General features: G+C 39.5%; 1 protein-coding gene across 1 annotated transcript; it reads left to right on the forward strand.

The window, feature by feature from the left end:
• Positions 1–262: 262 nt before the first annotated feature.
• LOC310830791 (vomeronasal type-2 receptor 26-like) lies at positions 263–6,376 on the forward strand (the record flags this gene model as incomplete). Its single annotated transcript, XM_083710630.1, has 5 exons — positions 263–424; positions 882–1,733; positions 2,039–2,266; positions 3,724–3,850; positions 5,475–6,376. The coding sequence occupies 5 exons, from the start codon at positions 263–265 to the stop codon at positions 6,374–6,376; spliced, it is 2,271 nt and encodes a 756-aa protein (XP_083566756.1).
• Between the last annotated feature and the right edge of the window lie 14,069 nt (positions 6,377–20,445).

Raw genomic sequence — 20,445 nt, forward strand, 5'->3', positions numbered from 1 at the left:
AGTTCATTATTTTCTATCGTTCTAAAGTTTGCCACCATCTCGGAAACATTTGGATAAAAGATGCTGAAGAGTACAAATGCATTTTGTTGTGGTGGTGGTGATTTTATTAAACAGCTGTCACCTTTATTACAGTTCAGTGCCTAAGAACTACCAGCACATCCTGGCCTTAGCATTTGCTATCAAAGAGATCAATGAGAATCCCAACATCTTGCCAAACGTCTCTCTGGGAATCCGCATCCTCAATAGTTACTTGACTGCAAGAATGACTTACAAGGCCACACTGAGTCTGTTTTCCACACAAAAGAAGTTTGTCCCCAATTTCAGTTGTGACAAGCAGAACCAATTGATAGCTATCATTGGCGGATGTTTCTCTGAGATCTCTGTCAATATGGCTTTCATTTCAGCCACCCACAAAACTCCACAGGTAAGCTGTGTGTATGAGGGTATGAAGCATGCACATATGGCATAGTACCTTGCTCTTATGAAAGCAGTTTTAACCATACTCCTAGTGATATTTTGGTAAGCAGATTGTTTAAATTGAGTCTTGATTATGAAAACTGCAGGTGGACTCACAGTTACTTTGAAAGCTTTACTCAATTACTGTTCATCAGCTGCTAGGGCTGGGCATGCCCCTCAAGTCCTATAGTTCAGTTATCTGAATCAGCCTGAACTCTCCCTGAGATTATTCAATTCCAGCCCAATGCCTGGCTTGTGATCCAGAAATACAAAACTTCAAAAATTCCTTTTGCTTGTATTTGAAAACCCAAATGACCATGTTTGCTGACATACATGAATGACAATTGGATAAACGCAATCCACTACAATCCTATAATTCTAAGGGATAAGATTAATTCCAAAAATTATTATACATTTTATTACAGCTCCCTTACGGATCATTCTTGCCATTAAAAGGATCCAAAATGCTATTCCCTTTTCTATACCAAATGGTCCCAACTGAATCCTACCAGCAAATGGGAGTTGTGAGATTACTTCAGCATTTTGGATGGAAATGGGTTGGGGTTGGTGCTGTGAATGATGACAAAGGGGACAGGTTTTTACAGACAATGATGCCAATGCTTGCTCAAAATGGAATCTGTTATGCCTTCATAGTAAGAATGCCAAAATGGGATTATGTGGAGGAGATGATAGACTTGATTTTAAAGCAGTTTAAAAATTATGAAGTTATCTTTGAGAATAATGCCAATATATTTTTTGTATATGGAGAACCTCCATCCTTTCAGATTGTGAGGATATTTATTTTTCTGGCAACCTATATGGAATGGCCTCCCCTTGGTAAAGTGTGGATTGTTACATCCCACTGGGATTTCACATCAGTGACCATTCAGAAGACATGGGATATGCAAACCTTCCATGGTTCCATATCCTTCACTGCTCACTCAAATCAGCCACCAAGCTTTCAAAAATTTATTAAGGAGATAACGCCTTTTGCGGTGAAAGGAGATGGATTTATCCAGGACTTCTGGGAACAGGCATTCAGCTGTTCATTAAAGAAGCAGGAGGAAGCCTATAAGGAAACATGCACTGGGGAAGAGAAGCTGGAGAGCATTCCTGGGATTTTATTTGAAATGAAGATGACTGGCCATAGTTACAGTGTCTACAATGCTGTCTATGCTGTGGCACATGCTTTGCATGACCTATACAGATTGAGATTGAAGCATAGAAGGTTGTTAGAAGATTGGAGATTGGTGTTTCAGAAGGTGCAACCATGGCAGGTTATTACAACTCTCTCTCTCTCTCTCTCTCTCTCTCTCTCTCTCTCTCTCCTATTCACTCAAAATATTTGGGTGTTCTTTCTGTTTTATGCTGTTCTCATTTATGAATCCATATGGATAATTAATGATAGTTTCATTATAAAATAGTGAAGGTTGAAATTGCGATAAATGAAGACAACTAGAAACATAGAATTACAACAAATACAGTCCAAAAATAAAATGTAGTATGATAGGCCTTTGTAAAGCTCAATGAAATCATTTCAAAGACCTAGTTCTTCCTGTCTTCGGATTCTCTTTGAATACAGATCCATCACTTTCTAAAGCTCATCATGTTCAATAACAGTGTTGGAGAAACAATACATTTTGATGACAATGGAGAATTAGTAACAGGCTTTGATGTTACAAATTGGATGATGTTTCTGAATGCATCAGTGGTTAGAGTAAAAGTTGGAACACTAGATCCTCAGGCTCCTCGAGGCAAAGAGTTAACTATTCATGATGACCAAATTGTCTGGCACCAAAGCTTTAATCAGGTGAGACATACTGAAAAACTATTGAGTATATACAGTAAGAGACAAAACGTTCATCATACCAGTTCATTCTTCTGACTCCGCTTTAGGTACCAAAATATGCCTGGTACTCTAAAGATCCTGGGCCACTGGGCCCATCACCTCCTGGCAAATAGAAGGGGAAGAAATGGAGGCAGGGAGAAATTTTACTTTCTTGGGCTCCATGATCACTGCAGATGGTGACAGCAGTCACGAAATTAAAAGACACCTGCTCCTTGGGAGAAAGGCGATGGCAAACCTAGACAGCGTCTTAAAAAGCAGAGACATCACCTTGCCAACAAAGGTCCATATAGTTAAAGCCATGGTTTTCCCAGTAGTGATGTATGGAAGTGAGAGCTGGACGATAAAGAAGGCTGATCGCCGAAGAATTGATGCTTTTGAATTATGGTGCTGGAGGAGACTCTTGAGAGTCCCACTGACGGCAAGAAGATCAAACCTATCAATTCTTAAGGATATCAGCCCTGAGTGCTCACCGGAAGGACAGATTGTGAAGCTTAGGCTCCAATACTTTGGCCACCTCATGAGAAGAGAAGACTCCCTGGAAAAGACCCTGATGTTGGGAAAGATTGAGGGCACAAGAAGAAGGGGACGACAGAGGACGAGATGGTTGCACAGTGTTCTCGAAGCTACAAATATGAGTCTGACCAAACTGCGGGAGGCAGTGGAAGACAGGAGTGCCTGGCGTGCTCTGGTCCATGGGGTCACAAAGAGTCGGACACGACTAAACAACAAACAACTAAAGATCCTCCCTTTCTTTCTAAAGATGTATAGACAGACTAGTGACATCTCTTTGATCTTTACCTGCATTTTTCAGAGAATCTTCCAGTTTATTGCATTATTTAAGTGTTTTTTTTTAAAAAAAGGATATATTGAGACACAAAACCCTGCAAATTGCTGTTAGAATTCCTCCTGTATATTTCATGTGAAGTAGATTCAATTGTTTTTGTTACATCGTATTGAAAAAGATCACTGAAATCTCTTCATGCTTCCTAAACTCATTCTCAATTATATGGGGCCTTTTTCACCTTGCTAGTTATGTTCTATGTTCTATGTTCTGGGCATAAGAGCAGTAATACATTTTAAAGGGTCATCCTCAGGAGCATTATTCTAGTTAATCATGTTTAACTGGGTGTGGGTGAATAGCTGTGAATAGGTTTAGGCTTTATAAATGTCGTTTAATTGGTAAATCATGTCCATATAGAAAAAGAAATAGCTAAGACATGGAATCACATACAACCCTCACTTATGGTTTCCCCCTGAAGCTCAGTCCTCTACTGATAGCTTCAGTGGATGGACAGAACTATAAGATTGGTTGAACTAAAGCTCCCTCCTTTCACTATTTACAAACCTACCATTCTTAAAAAAACAAACAACTCCCCCTCTTCGTATTATTTCTGAACATCCATCATGCTTCTGTGCAGGTACTACCTGTTTCTGTGTGTAATGACAACTGCTATCCTGGCTACAACAGGAAAAAGAAGGAAGGAGCAAAATTTTGCTGCTATGATTGTGTGCCATGTCCAGAAGGGATGATCTCTGATAAGAAAGGTGGGAGACAGAATAATAGCAAAACCAACAACAATAGCAATAGCAATAGCAATAGCAATAACAATAACAATAACAATAATATGATTATTTATATGCCACCTATCCGACTGGGTTGGCCTAGTCACTCTGGGTGGCTCCCTTCAAAATGTTAAAAATACAATAAAGTATTAAACACGACAACCCTCACTATGCAGGGCTGCAGGTGTCTTCTAAAAGTCAAATATTTCCATAGTATTTGATGGGATGGCATTCCACATGGGAGGTGCCTCTACCAGGAAGGCCCCCTGCCTGGTTCCCTGTAACTTCACTTCGTACCAGAAAGCCCATGAAACTGAACCTCAGTAGCCAGGATTGAGACACTCCTTTGGGTATATAGCCCCGAGGCCATTTAGACGTTGAATTTTTCTTGGAAATGTATTGGGATCCAATGTAGATTCTTTAAAAAAAAAAAATATTTATTAAAGTTTCAAAAAAATTACAAGAATAAGAAAAAAAAGAAAAAGAAGCAAAAAATACAAAATACAGAAAAGTAAAAACAATTAAAAACAAATCAACCTTTCCATGTCTTGTCTTTCATTTACTTGTTTCCCTGACCTCCTCACACCTCCCTTTTTTTGTATTCTAGTTCAATTAGTTATTTCAGCAAATCCTTTCCATTTTTACTTTTATCTTAATAATTTATCTTAATATATTATAACTTTACATTCTCACCTATTAACAATCCATTTTTACATACACCTTTGTAACATTACTGCTAAAACCACATAACTTCATTCCAACATCCTTCTAACATTCCATAGGGATCCAATGTAGATTCTTTAGGTCCGGTGCTATATCCTTCTAGCAGCCAATCCCAATCACCAGTCTAGCTGCTGCATTCTGGATTAGTTGTAGTTTCTGAGTCACCTTCAAGGGTAGCCTGACATAGAGCGTGTTGCAGTAATTTAAGTGGGTGATAACTAGAGTATGCACCACTCTGGCAAGGGACAATTGTCCAGCCCTCGATGGCTGTGATCTTGACCTTGGATAGCACAGTGCCACTTTAAGGTCATATGGGACACCCTTGTTGATACATGTATCCTTTTGGTCAGGATCAGACCCAGAGGCAGGGATAGTCTTCAGACAATGACTAAACCTACCTCCTTGGTAATGCCATGATCTGGCCCTCAGACAACTCCTCCTGCCTGTGATCACTGTGATCAGATGTCCCAATACAACTCCCCTACTTAAACCTGTCCCAGCCATTCTATTGACCACGGCTTACTACCGTAGGAGCCTTCCCATCCACCCCCTAAAAACAAATTATAAAATTAACTAATTTAGAAAATGCTAGACCCTCCCAAAAATAAAAAAAATATATATTGAAATATCAAGCCATTTTCATAACAAAAGATATCTAGTATTTATTTCTTAGGAGAATGTAAACTGCATGAATATAATGGAGGTTTAAATTTTAAATAAATATTTTTCAAACAACACAGTACATTTTTTATCATTATAAAAGAACTGCAAGAGAACAAAGGGATGTATTCTCATAAGGTTTTAAGATTTCTTAGACAGATGTTGTTCTGCATTTAAGAATATTAAAATCACTCTTCCTCTTCTTTAATTTTTATTTTTGAAGACATGGATGCCTGCATCAATTGTCCAGAAGACCAGTATGCCAATGAAAACCAAACTCAGTGCATTCCAAGGATTATTAGCTACCTTACTTACAATGAAGATTTGGGGATCATCTTATTTATTATGGCTATTTCTCTCTCTTTTGTCGCAGCTTCAGTTCTTGGAATTTTTATGAAGCACAAGGAGAGTCCAATAGTAAAAGCTAACAACCGGAACCTCACCTACATCCTTCTTGTTTCCCTCCTCCTTTGTTTCCTCTGTTCCCTGCTCTTCATCGGACAGCCTGGAAAGGCAACCTGCCCTCTCCGACAAACAGCCTTTGGCATCATCTTCTCTTTGGCCCTCTCTTCTGTATTGGCAAAGACCATCACTGTGGTTCTGGCCTTCATGGCAACCAAACCAGGTGCCAAAATGAGGAAATGGGTTGGCAAAAGAACAGCAAATTCTATTATCCTTCTCTCCACTTTTATTCAAGTTGGTGTTTGTACTCTTTGGTTAAGTACCGCTCCTCCATTCCCAGATACAGACCCACACTCATTCTATGGGGAAATCATACTAGTTTGTAATGAGAATTCAGCTACCATGTTTTACTGTGTTTTGGGCTACATGGGCTCTCTAGCCATTATCAGTTTCGTTGTGGCTTTTCTAGCCAGGAAGTTACCTGACAGTTTCAATGAAGCCAAGTTCATCACTTTCAGCATGTTGCTGTTTTGCAGTGTGTGGTTATCCTTTGTTCCCACCTATCTGAGCACCAAAGGAAAATACATGGTGGCTGTGGAGATCTTCTCCATCTTATGCTCCACTGCTGGCTTACTGGGTTGCATCTTTTTCCCTAAATGTTACATCATTGTGCTGAGGCCTGACCTAAATAGTAGAGAACATATAATGCAAAGGAAAATATGAAAGAGGTCTGTCTTTATCTTTTTATTTTTCTCTTAAATGCATTTTATTGGAAGTCCACCATTATTAGTTTCTCTTAGTTCTGCTCCTCATCTGAACATTAGGGAGCAAGTTATAAGAAAAACAAAATGAAACCATATATCCATTTCTTTATTGTAATACTACTTAAATGTATCATTGGAAATGCTGTTGCTAAGGTTCTCATGTGAATTCAAGCATGGGTGCTTGATTATTTCTATTTCTTCTTCTATTACTACTACTTACAGATAGGTAGCCGTGTTGGTCTGCCATAGTCAAAACAAAAAAAATTCCTTCCAGTAGCACCTTAAAGACCAACTAAGTCAGTTCTTGGTATGAGCTTTCGTGTGCATGCACACTTCTTCAGATACTATCTGAAGAAGTGTGCATGCACACGAAAGCTCATACCAAGAACTGACTTAGTTGGTCTTTAAGGTGCTACTGGAAGGAATTTTTTTTGTTTTGACTTTTACTACTACTAATAATAATAATAATAATATTTTTTTAATTTCCCAGCCACTCTGTGAAGCTTAGAGCATATATATAAAAACATAGTGAAATATCAAACATTAAAACCTTCCCAATACAGGGCTGCCTTCATATGTCTCCTAAGAGTTGTATACTTTTTTATCTCCTTGGCATCTTAACACAGGGCGTTCCACAGGGAGGACGCCACTGCCAAGAAGTCCCTCTATCTGATTCCTTGTAAGTTTGCTTCTCGCAGTGAAGGAACCAGCAGAAGACCCTCAGAGGAGGACCTCAGTGTCCAGGCTGAACAATGGGGGTGGAGATATAAGAATGCTACTACTATTACATTACCCACCATTCACCCTAAGGTCCCAGGTTTGTTTACAACTATTAAAACACAATGATAATATTAATACACAATTGTATGCAATATGAAAAACAGTTTAACAACAGAATTATAAAGATAAGGTGGGTCCTAAAAATATTTTTTTTTAAATAAATTTTTATTTGTTTTCCAAACACATAATTAAAACAAACAATAGACAAACTAAAAACATACAAACATATAAACATGTATAATTCCGTTATCTTATTTTCATACACCTTATTTCTCCGACTTCCCCGTACCTCCCTTTTACTGCATCCTTATTTTTTACATTTCTTTAGCAACTCTCCAATAATTAATTATTTAACTCACTTTCATTACAATCCTTTTTCTTTAACTTATTAGTTACAGCTGCAATTCTCTATTTCTTATTCCCTGACATCTAGCACTCCTCAATTTTACAATAATTTTTAAGATATATCTTGAATTTCTTCCAGTCTTCTTCCACTGTCTCTTTCCCCTGGTCACGAATTCTGCCGGTCATCTCTGCCAGTCCCATGTATTCAATCACCTTCGTCTGCCATTCTTCCAGAGTAGGTAGTTCTTGTGTCTTCCAATACTTTGCGAGAAGAATTCTTGCTGCTGTAGTAGCATACATAAAAAACGTCCTATCCTTCTTTGACACCAACTGGCCGACCATACCCAGGAGAAAAGCCTCAGGTTTCTTAGAAAAAGTCCGCTTTAGGACTTTCTTAATTTCATTATAGATCATTTCCCAAAAGGCCTTAATCCTCGGGCAGGTCCACCAAAGGTGATAAAAAGTACCTTCAATCTCATTACACTTCCAGCATTTATTATTGGGCAAGTGGTAAATTTTTGCAAGCTTGGCTGGGGTCATGTACCACCTATAAATTATTTTCATTATGTTTTCTTTTAAGGCATTACATGCCGTAAATTTAACACCGGTAGTCCATAACTGTTCCCAGTCAGCGAACATAATGTCATGACCGATGTCTTGTGCCCATTTAATCATAGCTGATTTCACCGTTTCATCCTGTGTATTCCATTTCAACAGCAAATTATACATTCTTGACAAGTTCTTAGTATTGGGTTCTAACAATTCTGTTTCTAGTTTGGACCTCTCCTTCTGGAAGCCTATTTTCCTGTCCTGTTTAAATACCTCATTTATCTGATGGTAATGCAACCAATCTCGTACTTTAGACTTTAATTTCTCATAACTCTGTAATTTAACTTTTTCGCCATCTTGTTCTAAAATTTCACAATATTTTGGCCATTTAGACTCCATATTAAGCTTTTTCACCTCTTTAGCTTCCATTGGTGACAACCACCTGGGAGTTTTACTTTCTAGCAAATCTTTATACCGCATCCAAACATTGTATAATGCTTTTCTAACAATATGATTTTTAAAGCCCTTATGTACTTTTACCTTGTCATACCATATATATGCATGCCAACCAAATCTAATGTCGAACCCTTCCAAATCCAAAATGTCTGTATTCTCAAGAAGCAGCCATTGTTTCAACCAGCAAAAAGCTGCCGATTCATAGTAAAGTCTTAAATCCGGCAGGGCAAACCCCCCTCTTTCTTTTGCATCAGTTAAAATCTTAAATTTTATTCTGGGCTTTTTGCCCTGCCAGACAAATTTAGATATGTCTTTCTGCCACTTCTTGAAACAGTCCATCTTGTCCAAAATCTGCAATGTTTGAAATAAAAATAACATTCTAGGCAACACATTCATCTTAATAACAGCAATTCGGCCTAACAAGGAAAGTCTCAGCCTTGACCATATATCTAGATCTTTCTTTACCTCTGTCCAGCATTTATCATAATTGTCCTTAAATAAATTCACATTCTTAGATGTTAAGTTTACCCCCAGGTATTTCACTTTTTTCGTTATCACTAAACCTGTTTCACTCTGAAACTTCTCTTTTTCAGCCATTGTAAAATTTTTCTCCAACACTTTTGTCTTCTGTTTGTTCAATTTAAATCCTGCCACTTGACCAAATATCTCAATTAGTTCTAATACTCTTTTGGTACTAGTGTCTGGCTGTTGCAAGGTCAATACTAGGTCATCTGCAAATGCCCTTAATTTGTAATGTCTAGCTCCGACCTGAACTCCTTTAACCAGCTGGTCCCCTCTAATCATATTTAACAAAACCTCCAGGACTGATATAAAAAGTAAAGGGGATATTGGGCATCCTTGTCATGTACCTTTTTCTATAGGTATTTCTTCCGTAACCACATTATTTACAATTAGCTTTGCTCTTTGTTTAGAATATATCGCACCTATACCATTTTCAAAACTTTGGCCTACCCCCATTCCTTGGAGATTTTTCTTCATAAAACTCCAGCAAATATTGTCAAAAGCTTTCTCCGCGTCCACAAAAATTAAAACAGCCTTCCTATTAGTGTCCACTTCTAACATTTCCAAAATGTCTATAATGTTCCTCACATTATCTGACATATGTCTCCCCGGAAGAAAGCCAGCTTGATCCTTATGAATCTCCCCTAACAACACTCTCTTCAATCTTTTTGCCAAAATGTCTGCAAAAATTTTGTAATCCACATTAAGTAATGATATGGGGCAGTAGTTTTTAACCTGGTCCTTTTCATTCTCGGTTTTCGGTATAAGTGAGATAAAAGCTTCTTTCCACGATTCGGGTGCCTTTTCCCCCTCTAAAATCTCATTACAAACTTCTTTCAATGGTTGTATTAACCATTCCTTCAGCGCTTTATAATATCTAGCGGTCAAACCATCTGGTCCTGGAGATTTTCCCAATTGCAAATTCTGGATGGCACCCTCTATCTCTTGTCCTGTTATTTTCTCATTCAAGATCATTTTACTTTGCTCTGAAATTTTTGGCAGTCCATACTTCTTAATAAATTCTTCTATTTCTTGTTCGTTGATTGGCCCTTGTGCATATAATTTCCTAAAAAAACTTTGAAAACAATTACTTATCTCGTTTGGTTTAGAAATGATTTTTCCGTCCACTTCTAAACTTGTCACAGTGTTCATTTTTTGCCTCTTTTTCAGTTGCCATGATAGAAGTTTCCCACATTTATCCGCCGATTCGAATGTCTTTTGTCTCATTTGCTTTATTTTCCATTCTATCTCTTGATTCATCAGTTCCATGTATTGCTTCTGATAATACTTTATTTCTCTCAAAATCTCATGAGACTTTGGTTTAGACCTCAATTTCTTTTCACCTTCTTTCATCTTTTCCAAAAAAAATTCTTTCCTCTCATTTTGTTTTTTCCTCTTTATAGAATTCTGTTGTATTAGGAAACCTCGCATCACGGCCTTGCTTGCGTCCCAAATTATTCTTTTTTCCGTTTCTGTTCTTAAATTTATCTCAAAGTAATCTTTCAATGTTTTTTGGGCCTTCTTATAGATCTCTTCATCTCTGAATAGGGTGTCATTCATTCTCCATCTAAAGGATCCAGTTGATGTTAGTTTCATCTCCATCTTCACCGCATTATGGTCGGAGCAAGTCTTTGGGCAGATTTCTACTTTTTTTATCCTTGGCGCCATACTACTAGTTACCCAGATTTGGTCAATTCTTGTCCATGTCATTTTTGCTTCAGAGAAAAAAGTTCCCTCTCTCTCAAGAGGGTTCCTTGTTCTCCAAATATCAATTAAGTCCATAGTTTCAGTCATCTCAAAGAAAGTCTTTGGTAGTCTCCCTTCCTTAGAAATTACTTGTCTCTGTGCCTTATCCATGTTTGTGGAGACAACTCCATTCATATCTCCCATCATTACTACTTTATAGTCTAAATAGTCCATTAAAATCTCATGCAACTTCTTAAAAAATTCAGCCTTCCCTTCATTTGGTGCATAAATTCTAACTATCAATTTTTTTTCTCCTTGAACTTGTATTTCAATTGCCAGGTATCTTCCTTGTTCATCTTTAAATATCATCTTTGGGACCAATTTTTCTTTTGCATAAATCACCACACCTCTTTTCTTCACTTTGTCTGATGAAATAAATTCTTGTCCGAGTCTCTTATTTACCAACAATTTTCTGTGAACCCTGGTCACATGGGTCTCTTGTGGACATATTAAGTCTAATTGTTCTTTCTTCAATATATAGAAAACTTGGCGTCTTTTTCGGGGAAGGTTCAAGCCATTACAGTTCCAGCTAAGAAGTTGCAGAGACATTTTGTTGTTAGGTACCTGTTCCTCCAACTGCTCCTAACTTTTGTTCCTCTTCTGATGGTGGTATAAGTCCAAAAGATAAGTTTGCGATATCTGTCGATCCTCTTTCTTCTGTTGTTGTTTCTACTGTTCCTTTCTGCAGGTCCTCCAAGTATCTCTCTAAAAACTGTTCTTTGTCCTGAACTGTTTTTATTTTAATTTTCCTTCCCTTAAAGTTAAAAGACAGTCCTTGTGGGAACTCCCACCTAAAAGGTATGAAATTTTTCTTCAGCAGAAAGACCAAATCTTTGTAGAGGGTCCTCACCTCCAAAATATATTTAGGGATATCTTTAAAGATTTGTACTTGACAATTTTGGATCTCCAAGGCCTTTTGGTAATGCAAGTTCAGTAATTTGTCTCTTTCTTCCTTGGATCTCAATGTGATTAAACAATCCCTTGGCTTCTTTCCTTGCCTCCTGCCCAGCCGAAAGGCTGCTGTTATTTCAAATTCATCTTCCTCCAAATCTTCTAACCAAAATTCCGAAAAGTTCTGTGTAAGGAAGTCCACAAGGCTGTCACCCTCGTTCTCAGGAACCAATCTCAATTTCAGATTTTTCTCCTTCCTCTGTAGTTCCAGCAAATACAGGGCTGCATCATGTTCATTCACTTTTTTGTGATCGGTGCAAGCTTTTCCCTTGTCTCCTCTGCTGTATTTTTAGCGCTTTCAGCTATCTTTCGTGTTTCAGAATTCTCTTGAATCAGCTTATTAATAGAATCTGTATTAGATGCCACACTTGCTGTGTTCAAGTCCAGTCTTGCTGTCAGTTCTGTCAATTTTTTAGAATTTTCCGTAGACTGCTTTGTCAATGCTTCCAGAGATTGGTTTATTTTAAGCAGTGCCTGTGTCATTGATTCCATAGATGCTGTTGGTATTTTTTCCTGTGCAGCTGGTATTGTGCCTGTTATTGAGCCCCTTTTCTTTTGTGTTTGTTTTACTTTAGATCTAGTTACTATCTCATCTGCTGGGCCACTCATATCCTCAAGGTCGTTCTCACAGGAAAAGCTTGCAAGTGGAAAATCCCACTGTTTCTTTTTGACTGTAACAGTTTCTCTTTAAACCCTCTAGAGGGAGCATTCAATTGTATCCAAGTGAAAAGAACAAAGAAGAAACATAGAGCTATGAACCAAGAGTTCAAAAGTCCACAATAAAGCTTTCTTTTCCCCAAAAAGTTCAACAAAGTAATTCCAAATAGAGCCCAGTAACTTTGTCTCAGACAAAACCCCAACTTTGTATCCAGTCTCCACTGACAGCTCACTTTCCCGGTGCCTTGCTCAGGCAGTTCAGCCAGGGGGTTTGACAGTGAAAGATCTCTTTTTTTTTGTTAAATTCGAGCAGGATAGCAGTGTCCAATTTTTCTTCCCCCTTTTCCCCGCTTATTGGGGGAAGTTAAAATCCGATGTCAGTTAGTCAGTTTAAAAGGTTGTTTTCTTTCAAATGCAGCTTTGATTTTTCGTTGCTTTACTTGTCATGCAGTTCGGGGAGGCAGACTTCCTTAATTTATGCCTTTCCCGTTTTCAGCCAAAATTCAAAAATTTAAATTTCTATGTCCCGTTCAATCCCTCAATCTTACTCACGGGTGTTACGGTCAGATTTCTATTTCAGGAAGGAATCGGCGCTCTCCGTTCATGGCGACGCGGCTTCACTCCACGGGCTGGGTTGCGACTCTCAGCACCGCGCTCACTCCCGATGCCGCTCCAGAGCCTTTAAAAAGGCTCTTTCACAGTACCGGGGGGCGCAAAAGGTGCCCACCGAGTCTCCTTGTTCACAGGCTTCCGTGCCTGTGATTTTAAGGGTCCCCCGCTCGCCGTAGCGGGTCAGACCCAAACTCGTGGAGCAGTCCTCCTTCGGAGCTCGAAGCAAGGACCGCCATTAAACGCTGGCGCCGACCGGAAGTTCAAGGTGGGTCCTAAAAATAGACACCAGGAGTATCAAATACCAGCGTGAACGAGTGCATCTCCAGCATTCACTGAAAGTTGTATTATGACGGTGGTAGAAACCCCTCTGAGGAAAGTGAGTTCCACAACTTAGGGGCTGCTACAGAGAATGGCCTCACCAATTTCAGCTCATGTTGTATCTGTCTAGCAGGCTCTCTGCAGTAGTAGAGAGCTACCCTTAAAAAAGATTTTTAAAATACAGAATTCCTTCACCCAGGCTGCCAGCCACCAAACTTACGAGGTTGGAGGAATAACAAGAGTGAATAATATACCAATCTCAGTACCAGAGAGGATGTGTAGTGAGGCGTTCTCAAAGTAAAGGAAGGATTGAACTCTGATTAATAAGAATACACACAGAGGCTAGAACCAGCAAGACTCTGGGAGGGGTGTGTATAATAATCTCTCTCCTTCTACCCATCAGCCCAGATCGTTTTATTCACAAAAGAACTTTTTACAGAGTGTTCATAAGAACCAATCAGATTTCTTCTGAGCATTTCAACAAACCCCACATGGGGACAAAGGTAAACTACAAACACTAGTTAGGCATACATATTTTGGGGTAAATCATAGAATCTGTCAGGAAGTTCTTCCTAATGTTTAGGTGGAATCTTCTTTCTTGTAGTTTGGATCCATTGCTCCATGTCTGCTTCTCTGGAGCAGCAGAAAACAACCTTTCTCCCTCCTCTATGTGACATCCTGTTATATATTTGAACATGGCTATCATATCACCCCTTAACCTCCTCTTCTCCAGGCTAAACATGCCCAGCTCCCTTAGCCGTTCCTCATAAGGCATCGTTGAATGAAAACTACAAAGGAGTGCATTCAGCAACCCTGGAGGTCATAAACAATCAATACACATGATAAGAAGGGTGGCCAGGAGGACAGCTATCATTATCACCTTTATGTGAAACCTGCTTCCTGGCCCTAAGATTAACATCCTAAGATTAACATATCAGAAAAGCTACAGCAAAGAAACTGCCCACTGTCTTTGATTACCCAGGACACCTGCCTGTCAAAGTGGGTACATGACTTGTGAAGAAAGAGAAATGGAACAGGGATGCAGAGGTGTGGATTGATCAAGAATCATATCAAAATAGCTTAAACCCAGTCAACGTAATGCTTTCATTGCTGTCACAGATGACTTACTCTATATTTGTTATAATTCCTCATAGCAATCCCACCTGATCACTACAGTGTAGGGAATGGGTCCTGGGTAATTTAGGACTTTAAACACTGATGTGAGCACCTTGAATTGGGTGAAGAATCAAACTGGCAACCAGTTCAGCTGTTTTAAAACAGAGGTCTTATGAGATCTGAAGGAATTCCCAGCCAGCAATCTTGCTGCTGCAATTTGGACCAATTGAAGTTTCAACAGCATCAAAATGCATTAGGAGGTCAAAGAGAACAAGCAGGATGGAACTATCTACATCTCTCTCCTGATAAATGTCATCAACCAGGGTGACCAAGGTAGTTTCTATGCCATGACCAGGCCTTAAGTGAGACTGGAATGGATCCAAGGAAACATATCTGCTAAAAATCTTCTCAGTTGACTTGAACCAGGCACAATCTACCTTAAACAGGTTCCATGCCTTCATTCTTCTGTATTCTGTATTCTTCTGTATTGTGTACTCTTCCATACCAAAGATGGATATAGGGTTGCATCTATCAGCTCTTTGTAATACAGGAAAGCTCTACTGTTGCTAGTAAAAATAAAGTCACTGCCAGGACAGTTCTTCTGATGTCTCTCCCCACCCACATATTTTGTTTGTTTGTTTTTTGTTTGGTTCTTTTCATGAACCTGACAGAAACATCATTATACTTTACATATCCTTCACTCCAAGAACAGTTGTAGAAGAAGGAATGCAGGCCAACCAAGCCTATTCTATCTTTGAAGAGTTTTTGCTACAACCAAGTATCCTGCCTTAGCTTCAAATGTGAGCCTTTTCCTTTGGAATTGGGACTGAATAGAGATTTTGACCTATTCTGTATTCAAAAGTAGCATGTAAAAAGTCCAGCTCCTGCTCAGAGTTAGGACTATAATGTTTGAGTGATGATGAGTGAACTGTGAGATGGTGGACAGGATTATAAACTGAAGGCTCAGAATGAGGAAATAGGTAAGGAAAGGGAGTCCATTGGTCTTTTCTACTCCTTTCTTGAAAACGGAATGTGGTAGGTTCAGCACAATAATTAACCTCCACTCCAAAACACTGAGACCTACTTCCTATACAGTGGTGCCTCGCAAGACGAAAAGAATCTGTTCCGCGATTTTCTTCGTCTAGCGGTTTTTTCGTCTTGCAAAGCAAGCCCATTGACAGCTTAGCGGATTAGCGCTATTAGCGGTCTAGCGGCTTTTAGCGATCAGCTGTTAAGCGGCTTATCAGCGGAACAGCTGATAAGCGGCTTAGCAGCTTAGGAAAGGGGGGGAGCGGAAAAAACCTGCGAGAACTCGCAAGATTTTTTCATCTTGCGAAGCAACCCCTTAGAGAAATTCGTTTAGTGAAGCGCCTTTCGTCTAGCGGGTTTTCGGTCTTGCGAGGCGTTCGTCTTGCGGGGCACCACTGTATTTAGGTGAATCATAGAATTATAGAATTGTAGAGCTGGAAGGCTCATACAGTCTAACCCCCTGCTATGCAGGAATCGTAGCTAAATCATACTTCAACTAAATCATACATGACAGATGATCATCCAACCTTTACTTAAAAACCTTCAAGGGAGGAGTGTCCACCACCTCTCTTGGGACTCTGTTCCACTGTCAAACAGCTCTTATTAAGAGAAAGTTATTCCAGATGTTTTGTCAGAATCTCCTTTCTTCTAACTTGAAGCTATTGGTTCAGGCCCTACCCTGAAGAAAACAAGCTTGCATGTGACAGCCCTTTATGGCTATTATTCAAGTTGCAATACTTGAGCTGAGCATCACAGCTGATGAACACAAGGCAAACTACAGGGGAAGATATAGCCAAGTTCCAGACAGGGAAATTGCATAAGGAAAAGGTTGGAATATTTTGCTGTCAGGACAAGCAAGAATTGGAAGTGATCTCTTAAAGGATATGATCACCAAGCTTCAAATTTCACAACCTTTAAAGCAAATTATGCCAAAGGGGAGTGATTGTTTGTGTGACCTTAACATTTGTACAGAAGTCTACAACTTCCTGGCTAAGACTAACTTACTGATTGTTATTCCTCATAAAAGAGAATTATAGTGCTAGAGTCTGGGAGGGAGGGATGTCCTAGCACTTTTTGTGTACATGATGCAACTTCAAGGAGCATCAGCACACAGGGGAAATTATCATCACACCTATCATTGTCAAAATGACTAGCTTCCATCCTCTTACGAAATGGATATACAGGTGTCATCAGCAAGATAAACTGAAAGAAGAGGGGGAAAAACTTTTGTGTTGTTGAGCACTGGATCTATTTCTCATGTATTATCATCTACTCTATATATAGTGCTGTAGACAGAAACATGGAAATCTACATGTGGAGGTGAGTTTTCTTCAACAGGGTCATGCTGCTGGTGGTACTGCTGCTGCTTCTACTGCTGTGTCACACTGTGTGCAAGACACGTTCCATTAACTGCAGTATAAATGATGATCCCCTCCATATTCCTCATGAATTTTACCAGCCAGGTGACTTCATTATTGGAGAGATTGTTTCCCAGGTCTTCTTCAACTATGATACCTTTGATTTCACAGAACAACCTACACAGATGTTGATTAATGAACCCACGTAAGGCATTAATTTTGTTCTCTTTCTCATTCTTTAAAACATTATCACGAACCACTAATTGACTGAATGGATCTTGTGCATTGCTATTGGGCTTCTACTGAATAAGCACGTGGTGGATTATTCTCAGGTTTTATTTATTAATTTGATCAAATATGAAAATGGCTTAATATCAGAACAAACACTGTACAGTTTACAAAATGACCACAAATACATTATATGAAATGTATTAAATCATAGCAATGTCGCTTGGAAAGAATAAAAAGAAACACACACACACACATAGACTAATAAACTTGATATTTTAGTATCTTCTAGCAAAATATTTTAGCTGCACACCAAATTCACTTTAAAAAGAAATAGACTTTTGCAGTTCGGAAAATTGCAGGAAAATGCATTGAAAGGTGTCACCAGCATATCAGAATGGATGCTCAGTGGACAAGATTGTTAGGATAAGTCTTAAGTAACTTGTAAGATTTCAGCAAAGTGGTTGGAGAAATTGAACAGCCACTATGAATTAGAATTTTTATTACTGGGGGGTAGGGTTTTTTTGTTTTTACTTCACCAAAGAAATTGACAGTGACTGCAAGTGTTCCATTCGAGTTTGAGTGGATGAATTATATATTAAGAAAATATATTAAAATTTACACTGTAGAGCTTGTGCAAAAAGGGTATAGTAGAATAACAGCCTTTAAGGCTCTAGCGTATTTTTAAAAAGGATTCCCCCCTTTTATTGACTGTTTACTGCGGTTCTTGGTGTGTGGCTGTGATACACAAACACATACGATTAGTGCCTTGTCTAATTATGAAACTCCTCACACGCAACCAGTCTTCACAGCCCTGTTGTCTGTGCTACAACCATCACACAGTCAAACAAAATGCAGTGAAAACAAAGAATCAGCTTCTGCTAGGTTTCTTCTAAATCCTTCCCAAACTATTGTGCTTGGATGCAAAAAGAAGAGCCCTGCTGAAATTATTCCCTGGATTGATACTAGAACTGTAAGTTATAACATTACACCTCAATTCTCTCCTTCCCCCACTGTCCCACAGTTGTGTTTTCATTATAAGGGATGCATGGAAATAAATATTTGTTTTTCTTCTTTTGTTGTTTACCCCTTGACCTTCAAATTGAACACAAGAGTTTGGGTGGACCTATGTTTGATTTAGAAGGAGCCTAATTTGTATGGGTACGCAGGTGGCACTGTGGTTTAAACCACTGTCCGCTTGGACTTGCAGATCAGAAGGTCGGCAGTTCGAGGCCCCATGACGGGGTAAGCTCCCATTGTTTCAGTCCCAGCTCCTGCCAACCTAACAGTTCGAAAGCATGCAGTGCAAGTAGATAAATAAGTACCACTCCAGCGGGAAGGTAAACGGTATTTCTGTGCATTGCTCTGGCTTCGCCAGAAGCAGCTTAGTCATGTTGGCCACATAACCCAGAAGAACTGTCTGCAGAAGCGGACAAACACCAGCTCCCTCGGCCTATAAAGCAAGATGAGCACCGCAACCCCAGAGTCGTTTGTGACTGGACTTAACTGTAAGGAGTCCCTTTACCTTATTCATATTGGATATCTCCTGAATGTCACCTAATGAGGTTGATTTGGCCTAGAATATAGGATTCATCAAAATTAGATGCATTCTCCAAATATACAGATATCATCAGTTGTATCCACAGTTAAACTCAGAGTAGACTTATAGAAATTAATATTCCTAATTAAGCCATGTCCCTTAATTACAATTGGTCTTTGTCTGAGAATGACTAATATTGCATACAATTCTAAAATACATACACATTCATCCATTGGGATGGTTGTTATTCTGAGTATTTTAACTTTTCAAATGTCTTATATTATTTTTGTCAATTTTACCTGTTGTTAATGTTAACAATTTGTCTTTTTTGCAAACCACTTTGAGAGGTTGTTGTTTTTTTCCAATCAAACAATGTATACATTTCAAGAAATGTATTCATAAAAATAAGATAAGGGAACAGTTTATTAAGCTCTAGAATGATCCCAAAATATTTAGACAACTTAGTTTTCATGAAAGCAAACAGATGTTAAATGATGAAGAGTACAAATGCCTTTTTATTATTGTCATGTTCATTTTATTAAACAGCTGTCACTCTTATTACAGTTCAGTGCCTAAGAACTACCAGCACATTCTGGCCTTAACATTTGCTGTCAAAGAGATCAATGAGAATCCCAACATCTTGCCAAATATCTCTTTGGGTTTTCACATCCTCAATAGCTACTTGACTGCAAGAATGACTTATAAGGCCACTCTGAGCCTGCTTTCCACCCAACAGAAGTTTGCCCCCAACTTCAGGTGTCACGACCAGAACAATCTGATAGCCATCATTGGAGGATGTTTCTCTGAGATCTCTGCCAATATGGCCTTCATTTCAGAAATTCACAAGACTCCACAAGTAAGCTGTGTGCATGAAGGTATGGCGGTTTCACCATTGTGACATAGCATCTTGATTTTAGGATAACATTTGAGAAAGTTCTTGAGATGCCTGATCATGAAGATCACCTGGCTGAGGAGATCCTTGTTGCTGCTCAGTGACTAAGTGGCTTCCAGGAAGGGGATGAGAACCATCACTAGCTAGGAAATGACACCCCACTTCTGCCTCCTAATGGGACCTACACCATAACTTCTCCATAAATAGAGAGTTCATGGACATCTTTTGCTCCACCATACACTCAAGCATAAGGTAGGTGGCATTCCACAATGTGCCCATATCACACACCAGCCAGAGCTGTAAGAGCCCTAACTCCGCCTGCTTCTTCTACAGCAGCATATTGCCCTTCGCACTGTGGTGAAAATACCCAGAAACACTTCTGCAGCTCTCAAGATCATGGATGGTGGAGATGAGAGGGAGATTTAGGGGGCACTTCAGGAGGAACCACAACTATAATATAGAATGGAAGGTGAGAGCGGGGATGCCAAATTTTGGCATCACACAGACTTCCGGAGGCTGCGCGAACGGCAATGGCTGCCCTCTTCTAACTGGGAGAGGGAAGCTCCGCTGAGAACGGGTCGTCCGCTGCGGCGAAGCGGAGACCCACTTTGAAAAACCACAGGCGGCAGAAGCCTGTGGTCTCGGGACCCGGCGGGCGCCAGGAGCAGCCCCCGAAACGTTGAAGGGACCCTGTAAGGGGCTCCGGATCGCGGAGGGGGTAGCGGCGCTGTGGGTCGTCTCGCAATCAACGGAGCGAAGCCGCGTTGCTGGTGCCGGTGAGCGCTGACCTTTCTTCCTGAAACTTCTGATTCGGAAAGCAACAGCCCGTGAGTAATAAGGACTTTACAAAACTTTAAGATCTAAAAATATCTAATTTGGCTGAAAGCGGAGTGACGAAAAACAGGAAGTCCGTCTTCCATTGACACTGA

Source organism: Podarcis gaigeae (assembly GCF_964106915.1).
Source record: "Podarcis gaigeae genome assembly, chromosome: 13".
In the NCBI taxonomy this organism is placed as follows: domain Eukaryota; kingdom Metazoa; phylum Chordata; class Lepidosauria; order Squamata; family Lacertidae; genus Podarcis; species Podarcis gaigeae.